General features: G+C 36.7%; 1 protein-coding gene across 1 annotated transcript in view; it reads left to right on the top strand.

Annotated features, from left to right (window-relative positions):
* Positions 1–5,126: 5,126 nt before the first annotated feature.
* Positions 5,127–14,202, top strand: part of VPS13B (vacuolar protein sorting 13 homolog B) — an 803,413-nt gene continuing 794,337 nt past the window's right edge. The window contains exons 1-2 of the mRNA XM_082674491.1: positions 5,127–5,199; positions 5,604–5,782. Of these exons, the coding sequence (XP_082530617.1) occupies positions 5,636–5,782 (147 nt within the window). The 5' untranslated portion in view covers positions 5,127–5,199; positions 5,604–5,635. The remainder of the gene's footprint in view (positions 5,200–5,603; positions 5,783–14,202) is intronic.

Genomic DNA, 14,202 nt, shown 5'->3' with positions numbered 1-14,202 from the left:
TCCAAAATATAGCAGAGGGAGGATCACTCCCAAACAAATTCTACAAGGCCACCATCACCCTGATACCAAAACCAGACAAAGATGTCACAAAGAAAGAAAACTACAGGCCAATACCACTGATGAATATAGATGCAAAAATCCTCAACAAAATACTAGCAAACAGAATCTGACAGCACGTTAAAAGGATCATACACCATGATTAAGTGGGGTTTACCCCAGTAATGCAAAGATTTTTCAATATATGCAAATCAACCAATGTGATACACCATATTAACAAACTGAAGGAGAAAAACCATATGATCATCTCAATAGATGCAGAGAAAGCTTTTGACAAAATTCAACACTCATTTATGATAAAAATCCTCTGGAAAGTAGGCATAGAGGGAACTTTTTTCAACATAATAAAGATCATATATGACAAACCCACAGCCAACATCATCCTCAATGGTGAAAAACTGAAAGCATTTCCAACTAACATCAGGAACAAGACAAGGTTGCTCACTCTCACCACTATTATTCAACATAGTTTTGGAAGTTTTAGCCACAGCAATCAGAGAAGAAAAAGAAATAAAAGGAATAAAAATTGGAAATGAAGAAGTAAAGCTGTTACTGTTTGCAGATAACATGATACTATCCATAGAGAATCCTAAAGATGCTACCAGAAAACTACTAGAGCTAATCAATGAATTTGGTAAAGTAGCAGGATACAAAATTAATGCACAGAAATCTCTAGCATTCGTATACACTAATGATGAACAATCTGAAAGTGAAATGAACAAAACACACCCATTTACCATTTCAACAAAAAGAATAAAATATCTAGGAATAAACCTACCTAAGGAGACAAAAAACCTGTATGCAGAAAATTATAAGACTGATGACAGAAATTAAAGATGATACAAATAGATGGAGAGATATATCGTGTTCTTGAATTGGAAGAATCAACATTGTGAAAATGACTCTACTACCCAAAGCAATCTACAGATTCAATGCAATCCCTATCAAACTACCACTGGCATTTTTCACAGAACTGGAACAAAAAATTTCACAATTTGTATGGAAAGACAAACGACCCTAAATAGCCAAAGCAATCTTGAGAAAGAAAAACAGAGCTGGAGGAATCAGGCTCCCTGACTTCAGACTATACTACAAAGCTACAGTAGTCAAGACAGTATGGTACTGGCACAAAAACAGAAATATAGAACAATGGAACAGGATAGAAAGCCCAGAGATATACCCACGGACATATGGTCACCTTATCTTTGATAAAAGAGACAAGAATATACAGTGGAGAAAAGACAGCCTCTTCAATAAGTGGTGCTGGGAAAACTGGACAGCTACATATAAAGTAATGAAATTAGAACACTCCCTAACACCATACACAAAAATAAACTCAAAATGGATTAAAGACCTAAATGTAAGGCCAGACACTAGCAAACTCTTAGAGGAAAACATAGGCAGAACACTCTATGACATAACTCACAGCAAGATCCTTTTTGACCCACCTCCTAGAGAAATGGAAATAAAAACAAAAATAAACAAATGGGAACTAATGAAACTTAAAGCTTTTGCACAGCAAAGGAAACCATAAACAAGACCAAAAGACAACCCTCAGAATGGGAGAAAATATTTGAAAATGAAGCAACTGACAAAGGATTAATCTCCAAAATTTACAAGCAGCTCATGCAGCTCAATATCAAAAAAACAAACAACCCAATCGAAAAATGGACAGAAGACCGAGACAGACATTTCTCTAAAGAAGATATACAGTTTGCCAACAAACACATGAAAGAATGCTCAACATCATTAATCATTAGAGAAATGCAAATCAAAACTACAATGAGATATCATCTCATACTGGTCAGAATGGCCATCATCAAAAAATCTACAAACCAGAAATGCTGGAGGGTGTGTGGAGAAAAGGAAACCCTCTTGCACTGTTGGTGGGAATGTAAATTGATATGGCCACTCTGGAGAACAGTATGGAGGTTCCTTAAAAAACTAAAAATAGAAGTACCATACGACCCAGCAATCCCACTACTGGGCATATATCCTGAGAAAACCGTAAGTCAAAAAGAGTCAGGCACCACAGTGTTCATTGCAGCTCTATTTACAATAGCTAGGTCATGGAAGCAACCTAAGTGTCCATCAACAGATGAATGGATAAAGAAGATGTGGCACATATATACAATGGAATATTATTCAGTCATAAAAAGCAACGGAATTGAGTTATTTGTAGTGAGGTGGATGGACCTAGAGCCTGTCATACACAGTGAAATAAGTCAGAAAGAGAAAAACAAATCCATATGCTAACACACATATATGGAATCTAAGGAAAAAAAAGTCATGAAGAACCTAGGGGCAAGATAGGAATAAAGGCACTGACCTACTAGAGAATGGACTTTAGGAAATGGGCAGGGGGAAGGGTAAGCTGTGACAAAGTGAGAGAGTGGCATGGACATATATACACTACCAAACGTAAAATAGATAGCTAGTGGGAAGTAGCCACATAGCACAGGGAGATCAGCTAGGTGGTTTGTGACCACCTAGAGGGGTGGGATAGGGAGGTTGGGAGGGAGGGAGCTGGAAGAGGGAAGAGATATGGGAACATATGTATATGTATAACTGATTCACTTTGTTATAAAGCAGAAACTAACACAACATTGTAAAGCAATTTTACTCCAATAAAGATGTTAAAAAACCCCCCCAAAAAACACATTCATGTACCAAAGTGTTCACTGCAGCTCAATTTACAATAGCCAGGACATGGAAGCAACCTAAGTGTACATCGACAGATGAATGGATAAAGAAGATGTGGCATATATATATATATATATATATATATATATATATATATACACAATGGAATATTACTCAGCCATAAAAAGCAACGAAATTGAGTTATTTGTAGTGAGGTGGATGGGGCTAGAGTCTGTTATCAGAGTGAAGTAAGTCAGAAAGTGAAATACAAATCCGTATGCTAACACATATATATGGAATCTAAAAAAAAATGGCTATGAAGAACCTAGGGGCAGGACAGGAATAAAGATGTAGATGTTGAGAATGGACTTGAGGAACCGGGGGAGGGTGAAGGATAAGCTGGGGCGAAGTGAGAGACTGGCATGGATTTCTATATTCTACCAAATGTAAAATAGCTAGTGGGAAGCAGTCGCTTAGCACAGGGAGGACAGGTCAGTGCTTTGTGACCACCTAGAGGGGTGGGATAGGGAGGGTGGGACGGAGTTGCAAGAGAGAGGGGATACGGGGATATATGTATACGTATAGCTGTTTCAGTTTGTTATAAAGCAGAAACTAACACACTATTGTAAACAGTTATAGTCCAATAAAGTTGTTAAAAATATCTGGCTAATTTATCTTAATATATTGGTCTCATTTATTAAATTGCCACACAAATAAGACTAGGCCCTTTTTCTTCCCTAGCAGAATAACAGGACTTGGAGCTCCTGCTCTAGACCACCTAGGGCTTTCAAACAATTAGTGCAACCATTTATATTAAAACTTCTGAGCCATGGCTTCAACCTCTTCACTTTTCAGGTGAAGCAGATAACTAATTCCTTGGATAATTTACTTGGCTGATTTAGTAGGCTTTAATAAGACCCAAGTTACTTGGGTTACACATCAAGGCTTTTTGTGAGAGGACAGCTGCTCTGAATTAGCCATTAGCTGCTTCTCTTTCCTTTTTTTTTCTTTCCTTCCTCTTTCTCCAACCACCCCACCTTCTTTCTTTTTGAAACTTAGTTCCTTATTTTCATTAACAAAATAGATCTAAACACCTTGGCATCCTCACTTATGCCTCTTTCCTATGGCAGTTTCTAAAACTCTTTCAAGAAACCTCAACTTCATCATATCACCAATGAATTGGGAGACTGGGATTGACATACATGCACTAATATGTATAAAATGGATAACTAATAAGAACCTGCTGTATAAAAAAATAAAATTCAAAAATTAAAAAGAAAAGAAATCTTAAATCGAATTCCAATAAAGAGTTTTAGGAATTTACTTAGGAAGTGTTTTCAATTAAATGCAACGACAACATGGGTGGATATTTTAATAACCTTGTAAGGAAAGTCTATTTTCAAAATGCAGTGGTAGGTGTCTTCTTCAGAGGTTACCCAAAATAGTAAATACTGGTCAATAATTAGGCAGCATGTCCTATGCTATCCCTTTAAGCCCAGTATATAGGTGTTTATCCGGTGTTGGGTGTTTGAGTTTCTTGACTTCGTAAGCTTGCAAAGTACTAGAAGGAAAGGTAGTATTTTATACATTCATTTCAGCCTAATAAAACCAATACTGACCCTTAAAAAACTTTGAATTCATTATCTATCAGCTATTTCTTTTCACTTTCTCTAAGAGTCTTATTTCCTTCTGCTATTCCTACCGCTTCTCTGAAGTTCCATATATCGGACTGCAATCCAATGGACCTCCACGATTTTCTCTTTATTCCTTCCCCGCACAAATTTAAACATACTAAACCACTCCTTCGCCAAAGTAAAAGAACGCGAGAGCTCGTCTGCACGTTTGGTCAAAACGCAGTCTCCTAATCCTGATCCCTTCAACTTCTCCTTTCCCCCCGCGAATGAAGCTCTCGATCTAAATTTACCCCCCACCCCACCTGCAGCCTTATTGCTACTGCTCTGCGCACTGAACCCAAGTTCTTTCCAGGTCTTCCATTTCCTAAGAAAAACAAAAACCACTTAGTTTTCAGGGCTTTAAACACTAGGACCCGCTTTCTTCCTCCTCATCGGACCTATTGGCCCTCCGTGCTTCCTCACTCGGACTCGATATCCACCTCAGCTGCTCTCTTGCCGCAGCACCACTTCCGGAGCTCCGGTGTCTCCGCTTTACCGGTCCGCCCACCTCCCCCGCGCACTTCCTAGAGCTTTGTGCGAACCACTGGCTGGGTAGGAGCGGAGACGCAGGCTGGTCGAGCGCCAGCGGTCTCCTCCTAGAAGAGGCACTGAATGGCTTCTCCAGCCTGAGAACTCCGGCCCTGCTGCGGAGTCGAGTGGTGGCGGTGGAGGGTTAGTTTGTTTCGAGCACCGAGCGGGGCACACCCGGAAGTGCGCTGTACGGGAGCTGCGCCGCCTCAGCAGGCGGGTGCCGGGTACCGGGAGGTGGAGGAGACGCCACGGTACTCTTCGGCGTGTCACCCGAGGGTGCAATACGGCGAGAAGCGTACGGCCTGCTTCTGGCTCTGTTTCTACGGTGGTAGATCCGGCCGGGTTCCAGGGGGGGCGAGGGCCTCCTGGGGCGGCTGGGCTGGCTAAGGGAGGGGTGCGGCGGCCAAAGGCGAGCCTGCCTCTCCTCATTTTCCCACTCCAGGGGACCCGCTTTCTTTAGGTCACCACCTCTTCCTCCCACTCCTCGCCAGGCGAGTTGAGGGGGTTGTACTAGTGAGGCAGTCGCGGCTGGAGCAGAGTCCATTTGAGTTTTCTCTGCTTCTGGGGGAAGGCGAGCGGCCGCTTTGGTGGGGACTGTTGCTTTTCGGCCTCTTCAACCTTTCCTGAGAAACGCCTTTTCCTTAAGGAATGCGCCACAGACTCAGTTACCTCTAATGTTTCTGTCTTTATCCCTTTCAGCTTCTGACTTTGACTCCTCTGTACCTTAAAGAATGCTGGAGTCTTATGTGACTCCAATTTTAATGAGCTATGTGAATCGCTACATCAAAAACTTAAAGCCGTCAGATCTACAGCTTTCACTATGGGGCGGAGACGTGGTTCTGAGCAAGCTGGAGTTAAAATTGGATGTGCTGGAGCAGGTAAGCGGTGTAGCTGTCACTGGAAACATTTTCAGCCTGCTTAGAAGTAATGTGTGCTTTCCTACACTGACTATGCTTTAAAAGCTTAGTTTTTCTGCTAATGTATTTTGGGCTATCTTGAACTAGAGACCTTGCTTTACAGAATTTTTTTTTATGGTTTGTTACTAATGATGGATTATTAGAATCATAATCCCCCAAATTGCCGCAACAGATAGAAAAAAAATTTCATTGTTCTTGTCAGAATTGTTCACTCTGTTACTCAGTTCTTAAGCTTTACCGAATATGCTAATTTACATTGCTAGGATTCTGTATGACGCTGGAAAATACTCTCTTTTTCCTTTTTGGGGAACGAAGTGGTGCGAAAGACAGCAAGGTCACATCTTGAGGAAAGTTCTCTCAGTGGGAAAAATGACATTACCCATGACATCCTCAGAATATTGAATAGACAGATTGAGAATGCCAGCATAGTTGAAAACTTCTTTCTTAATCACTTTTTTAGTTTCTTTTTTTTTTAACATGGGAATGGTCTGATGTAAATGAACTGTAACTTCAAAGTTCATATATTTATTAATTCACTTAGTACACTTATTATTAACATATGCCAGGCAATTCTTTTAGGCCTGAGAATACAAAACTTATCTCTGGGAACTCAGGAGTCAGAGACCAACTGCTTTTTAGGAGATAAGGAAAGACAATCTGATGGTGATGTTATTAGTAACTTTTAGTTATATTCCACTGCTTTCTGTACTATGGAATAACGTGGAGTTAACGCTGAGAAATAATATTCTTGGTTTCTTCCCCTTCCACTCTCCAAGGTTGATTACCTTAATATTTTCATTGTTTTTTAATGAGCACAAATCCTAAGTATACAGCTCAGATTTTGCATATGCATACACCTGTGTAACCACTATCCAGATCAAGAAATAAAATATTTCCTGCACCCCAAAACGCTCTCCTTGCCTTTTTGTAATTAGTACCCCACCCCTAAAACAAGTGACTGCTATTCTGACTTCTATCAACACAGATAAATTTCTTGAACCTGTTCTTGAAACTTAAATGAGAATCAGTTGTGTTTGAATTCTGACTTCTGTCAACACAGATAAATTTCTTGAACCTGTTCTTGAAACTTAAATGAGAATCACTTGTGTTTGAATTCGTTTGTTCAACATTATGGCCAAGATTAACCCAGGTTCTTGAATGAATGACAGTTTATTCTTTGTATTGCCTTGTGGTATTCCGTTGTATAAAGATTCACAGTTTATATATTTATTTTCCTTTTGAGGTACATTTGGATTTTTTCTGCTTTTGACAATTATGAAGAAAGCTCTTAAGAACATTCTTGTATTGGACAGAGGTGTTGATTTCCTTTAGATGCATACCTAGGAGGCAGGCATATATTTAGCTTTAATGGATACTGCCAAGAGTTTTCCAGAGTGGTTGTACCAATTTACATTCTCACCAGTAATGTGTGGGAGTTCCAGTTACTTCACATTTTTTGCTGTTACTCGGTAAGTTTGTTATTTTTAGCCTTTCCCTGTGCTATTGGCTGTTTGTATATCTTCTTTGGAGAAATGTCTGTTCAAGTCCTTTGCCCATTTTAAAAAGTTTTTTTTGTTACTGAGTTGTAGGAATTATTTATATATTCTGGGTATCAATCCTTTATCAGATATGATGTGCAAGTATCATCTCCCATTGTGGGTTGCCTTTTGACTCTGTTGATAGTATCCTTTGAAGAACCAAAGTTTTAAATTTTGATGAAGTCTAACTTACAACTTTTTCTTTTGATGCCTGGGCTTTTGGTGTTATATCCAAGAAATCATTGCCAAATCCAGTGTCATGAAGCTTTGCCCCTTGTTTTCTTCTAAGAGTTTTGTAGTTTTAGCTCTCACATTTAGGTATTTGATCCCTTTTCAGTTAATTTTTGTATGTGGTACAAGGATCCAACTTCATATTGTTTTGCATATGGCTGTTCAGTTTTTCTAACATCGTTTGTCGAAGACTGTCCTTTCGCTACTGAATGATCTTGGCACCCTTCTTGAAAATCAAATGGTCATTGATAGGAGGGTTTATTTCTGGGCCCTCCATATGATTCCATTGATCTGTATGTCTATCTTTATGTCAGTATCACATTGTTTTGATTACCATGACTTTGTAGTAAGTTTTGAAATCAGGAAATGTGAAATCTCCAACTTTTTTCCTTTATTAGTTTTAACATTTTTTAAATTTAATTAAAAATTTTTTTATCGGAGTCTAGTTGATTTACAATGTTGTGTTAGTTATGCTGTACAGCAAAGTGAATCAGTTATACATATACATATATCCACTCTTTTTTAGATTCTTCCCCCATATAGGTCATTACAGAGTACTGAGTAGAGTTCCCTGTGCTACACAGTAGGCCCTTATTAGTTATCTGTTTTACATATAGTAGTGTGTATATGTCAATCCCAGTCTCCCAATTTATCCCTCCGCTGCCCCTTACCAGTTTTTTAAATGTTAGGAAAAATTAATCATGAAGTCATACTAGTTAGGAGTTTTCTTAGTTGGAAAGTTTTAATTCCTGATTTAATTGCTTTAACAGATATAGGACTGTTTAGATTTCTGTTTCTCCTTTGGTTAGTTTTGGTTAGTTACGCTTTTCAAGGAATTTCTCCATTTCCTCAAAATCAGCAAACAATGGTGTGGGCCTAACTTTGTAAATAAAATTTTATTGGAGCCCGGCTCTTCTCATTCGTTTACATGTCGTCTGTGGCTGCTTTTGCAAGCTAAAACGACAGGGTTAAGTGCTGGAACAGAATCTGCATGGCTTGCAAAAGCCTGAAATATTTACTGTCTGCTCCTTACTGAAAAAGTTTGCTTGCCTCTGCTCTGAGTTGTCATATTTAAGCCATAAAGTTGGGTTTTTTTGTTTGTTTTTCATTTTAAAGTTGCCTTAAAAAAATGTAGGAACTGTTATGATATCCTCTTTTCAATGCTTATATTAGTAATTTGTATTTTCATTAGTATTGCTATGGCTTTATTAAAATTAGTCGAAACCCAACTTTATTGATTTTTCTATTGTATTCCTGCTTTCTTTGTAATGTATTTCTTTTCTTTTTTTAAATTTATTTATTTATTTACTTATTTTTGTCTGTGTTGGGTCTTCTTTGCTGTGCACGGGCTTTCTTTAGTTGAGGCGAGCAGGGGCTACTCTTTGTTGCGGTGCGCAGGGTTCTCATTGTCGTGGCTTCTCTTGTTGCGGAGCACGGGCTCTAGGCACGTGGGCTTCAGTAGTTGTGGCATGAGGGCTCAGTAGTTGTGGCTCACGGGCTCTAGAGCACAGGCTCAGTAGTTGTGGCACACAGGCTTTGTTGCTCCGTGGCATGTGGGATCTTCCTGGACCAGGGCTCAAACCCGTGTGCCCTGCATTAGCAGGTGGATTCTCAGCCACTGTGCCACCAGGGAAGTCCCCGTAATGTATTTCTGCTCTTATTTTTTTTAATCATTTCTTTTTTTTCCTGTTTCTTTGGATTTGATTTGCCATTGTTTTCTCTAGCTTCTTGAGATGGAAGCTTAGGTTATTGATTTTCTTCAGCCCTTTTCTACTCTAATATGTGCATTGAATACTGTACATTTTTCTTTAACCATCTATTTAGCTTTATCACCACAATTTTATATGTTGTCTTTTCATTATTATTCAGCTTAAAAAATTTCATTTTGATTTCTTATGTAATCCGTGGGTTATTTAGAAGTGTGTTGCTTAATTTCTAAACATTTAGCGAATAATTATCTTTCTGTTATTGATTTCTAATTTAACTGCATTGTGGTCAGCACATTCTCTATGATTTTGATCCATTATAATTTATGACTTAGTACATGGTGAAAATTTTATTTTTGTAAATGTTCCATGTGTAATTGATGAGACATGTGTATCCTACAGTTGTTGCTTTATTCTTCCATAAATGTCAGTTGCTTCAAATTGGTTATTAGAGTTCTTCAAATCTTATAAATCCATATGGATTTTCATTGTCTGCTTGTTCTGTCAGTTACTAAGAGAGGTATGTTAATGGTTAACATCTCCAACTATGATTGTGGATTTGTCTACTTCCCTTTTATAGTTTTGCCAACCTTCACTTTATATACCTTGAAGTTACATTGTTAAGTGCATACAGATTCAGTATGGTGATACCTTATTGTTGAATATACTTAAAAAAAATCATTCTGAAATATGTCCCTCTTTCATTCACGCTAGTAATTCTTTTTGCCTTAAAGTCTTTTTAATTATACTCTTTTAAAAATTATTTCAGTTGCTTCTCTAAAGATTACAAAGTGGATATTTGACTTATTGGCATCTACCTTAAATTAGCATTCTTACCATTTCCTGAATAATCTTACAATAGTTTAACTGCATTTGCCCTCTTCCTCTCCGGCCTTTTTTGGTATTGTGGTCCTTGTTTTTGTTTGTTCAGTTTGGGTTAGCTTGTTTAGTTTGGTTTAGTTTGTTTTTCTGCTGCCTGCAGGTAGAAGCCTAGGTTATTGATTTGAGATAGTTCTCTTTTTCTACTATAGACATTTACCATTTACAGCTCTATGTTTCTTTAGCTGCATCCTATGAATTTTGGTATGTTGTGTTTTTATTTTCATTCAGTTCAAACGTTTTCTGATTTTCCTTGAGATAGCAGTGTATTTTTGCAGATGTTGGATGGAATGGTTTATAGATGTAAGGTCTAAATTGGTTGATAGTGTTTTTCAGGTCTTCTATATCTTTGTTGATTTTCTGTCTGTTCTGTTTATTATTGTAAGTTACTGAATTATTTCTCTTCTCACTTTTGTCAGTTTTTGATTTATGTATTTTGGGGCTCTGTTGCTATGCTCATATGTTTTATATTATTTTTAAAAAAATTTTATTGGAGTATAGTTGATTTACAATGTTGTGTTAGTTTCAGGTGTAGAGCAAAGTGATTCAGTTATACATACACATATGCTCATTCTTTTTCAGATTCTTTACCCATGTAGGTTATTACAGAATATTGAGTAGAGTTCCCTGTGCCATACAGTAGGTCCTTGTTGGTTATCTATTTTTTATATGGTAGTGTGTGTATGTTAATCCCAAACTCCTAATTTATCTCTCCCCACCACGTTTCCCCTTTGGTAACTGTAGGTTTGTTTTCGAAATCTGTGAGTCTGTTTCTATTTTGTAAATAAGTTCATTTGTATATATTTTCTTCTTGAATTTACCCATCATTATAAAGTGTCCCATGTTATCTTTAGTAACAGTTTTTTTTCTTAAAGTCTATTTTATCTGATAATAGGGTAATTACCTCTCTTATGGTTACTGGTTGCATGATACATGTTCTTTTCTTTTTCCCCTCAGTACACTGCATTTTAAACTATCTTACCACTTTTGCCTTGTGTTGTATTTCTTCAAGCCTGGTACCACACTGTTTGAAAGTTTTACAGACATGTTATTTGGTTTCAACAATTCTTTAAAATTTCATCTGCTGTATTTTCAACCTATGACTGGGATAAACTGTTTTTAATTGTTACTTATTTGCAATGAAGAACACTCATATGAAAACCAGGGGAAAATACTGCTGGAAATTAAGATCATAGAAATTAAAATTCTTTATATGCCTAAAATAGAATACCATACCATTTCCCTAAATAGCAAGCAAATACGGTGATTTGATGTATTCAAGGCAAGAAACTGGATCACATGACTTCCTGGGATCTTGTTTATTAATTTTTTTATTACAGTGTAAAAGACATATAGTGTTATATTGTTTCAGGTGTACAATGTAATGATTTGATATTTGTATATATTGCAAAATGATCACCAAAGTAAGCCCAGTTAACACCTGTCACCATACATAGTTAAAAAAGTTTTGTTTCTTGTGATGAGAACTTTCAAGATTTACTCTTAGCACCTTTCAAATATGGAATACAGTGTTATTAACTGTACTCGCCATGCTGTACATTATATCCCAGGACTATTTAAATTTTATAACTAGAAGCTTGTATCTTTTGACCACCTTTACCCATTTCGTTCACTTTCCACCCCATTGCCTCTGGCAACCACCAATCTGTTATCTGTATCTATACAGAAAAATGAAAAAAACACACCTTTTTCTTATTTTCAACCTATTTGTGTTTTTTTAATCTAAAGTATGTCTCTTGTGGAGAGCATATAGTTGGATCTTACTAGTTTTTAAAATCCAGTCTGACAACCTTTGCCTTTTTTTTAAAATTAATTTTTGTTGGAGTATAGTTGCTTTATAATGTTGTGTTAGTTTCTGCTGTATAGCAAAATGAATCAGCTATACATATACATGTATCCCCTCTTTTTTGGATTTTCTTCCCATTTAGGTCACCATGGAGCATTGAGTAGAGTTCCCTGTGCTATATAGTATATTCTCGTTAGTTATCTATTTTATACATAGTATCACTATCCCAGTCTCCCAGTTCATTCCACCCCACCACCCTTCACCCTTGGCATCATTTGTTCTCTGTGTCTCTATTTCTGTTTTGCAAAGAAGATCATCTATACCATTTTTTTAGATTCCACATATATGTGTTAATATACGATATTTGTTTTTCTCTTTCTGACTTACTGACTTCTCTCTTTCTCTTTCTGACTTACTGGCTTCTCTCTTTCTCTTTCTGACTTACTTCACTCTCTGTGACCGTCTCTAGGTCCATCCACATCTCTGCAAATGACCCAATTTCATTACTTTTTTATGGCTGAGTAATATTCCACTGTATATATGTACCACATCTTCTTTATCCATTCCTTTGTTGATGAAAAGCCCTCAGATTGGGAGAAAATATTTGCAAACGAAGCAACCGACAAAGGATTAGTCTCCAAAATATACAAAAAGCTCATTTAGCTCAATGTCAAAAAAAAAAAAACCAACCCAATCAAAAAATGGGTGGAAGACCTAAGTAGACATTTCTCCAAAGAAGACATACAGACGGCCAACAAACACATGAAAAGATGCTCAACATCACTAATTATTAGAGAAGTGCAAATCAGAACTACAGTGAGGTATCACCTCACACCAGTCAGAATGGTCATCATCAAAAAATCTACAAACAACAAATGCTGGAGAGGGTGTGGAGAAAAGGGAACCCTCTTACACTGTTGGTGGGAATGTAAATTGATACAGCCACTATGGAGAACGGTATGGAGATTGCTTAAAAAACTAAAAATAGAACTGCCATATGACCCAGCAGTCCTACTACTGGCAATATACCCAGAGAAAACCGTATTTCAGAAAGACACATGCATCCCAGTGTTCATTGCAGCACTATTTACAATAGCCAGGACATGGAAGGAATCTTTGCCTTTCGATTGGAATATTTAATCCATTCACATTTTGTTTTTATTCATATGGTTGGATTTCTGTCTACCATTTTGCTATTTTCTGAGTGTCTCATGTCTTTTGTTTCTCTCATAATCCTTTGCTACTTTCTTTACTATTAAGTAGATATTTTTTAGTATTGCATTTTAATTCCTTTGATTTTTAATTTATTTTGAGTTATTTTCTTAGTGGTTGCTTAGAGGATTACAGTATGCATCTAATTTATCACAGTCTATTTGAGATTAATGCTGACTTTATTCCATTAAAGTACAGAAACTTTCTCCACTATAGCTTCATTTCTTCTCCCTCCTTTGTGGTACTATTTTCACATATATTGCATTTCTTTGTTATAAACCGAATATATCAACGTTATAATTGTTTTTTGTGATTGCCTTTTGAATCAGAAGAAAAAAGAAGAAAACATTTATACTGTGTTTTAATAATTATCTACATATATACTTTTATTAGTGCTGTTTGTGTGGCTTTGAGTTACAATCTGGTATTGCTTCCTTTCTGTCCAAAGAACTTCTTTTAGTATTCTGTTACAAAGAATTACCTGAGACTTTATTTCGGTATGCCTTTATTTCACCTTCATTTTTGAAGTATACTTTTGCTGGATATAGGATTTTTGGTTGATGGTTATTTTCTTTTGTTATTTAAATATATCATCTCACTGCCTTTTTGCCCTTATTGTTTGTAATGACAAGTTAGCTTTTAATCTACTAAGAGTTTTCTTATATGTGACAAGTTGATTTTCTGTTTCTGCTTTCAAGATTTTCTTCTTGTCCTAGGCTTTCAAAGTTTTTGCTTTGATATGTCTGGGTGTGGATTTGCTGATTCTTCTGCCAGCTCAAATCTGATGTTGAGTTCTTTCAGTGAATTTTTAATTTTGTTTATTGTATTTTTAAACTCAAAAATTTCTATTTTTTTTTTTTATAATTTCTATCTCATTCTTGGTATTCTCTACTTGATGAATCGTTGTGGTCATATATTCCTTTAATTATTTAAATATAGCTTCCTTTATTTCTTTGAACACATTTATAATAGATGTTTTGAAGTCCTTGTGTAGTAAGTCCTACATTT

This window comes from Grampus griseus, assembly GCF_964374135.1.
Source record: "Grampus griseus genome assembly, chromosome: 17".
Classification (NCBI taxonomy): domain Eukaryota; kingdom Metazoa; phylum Chordata; class Mammalia; order Artiodactyla; family Delphinidae; genus Grampus; species Grampus griseus.
Note: the sequence above shows the minus strand (reverse complement) of the source record. Positions and strands in the feature narration are given on the sequence as shown.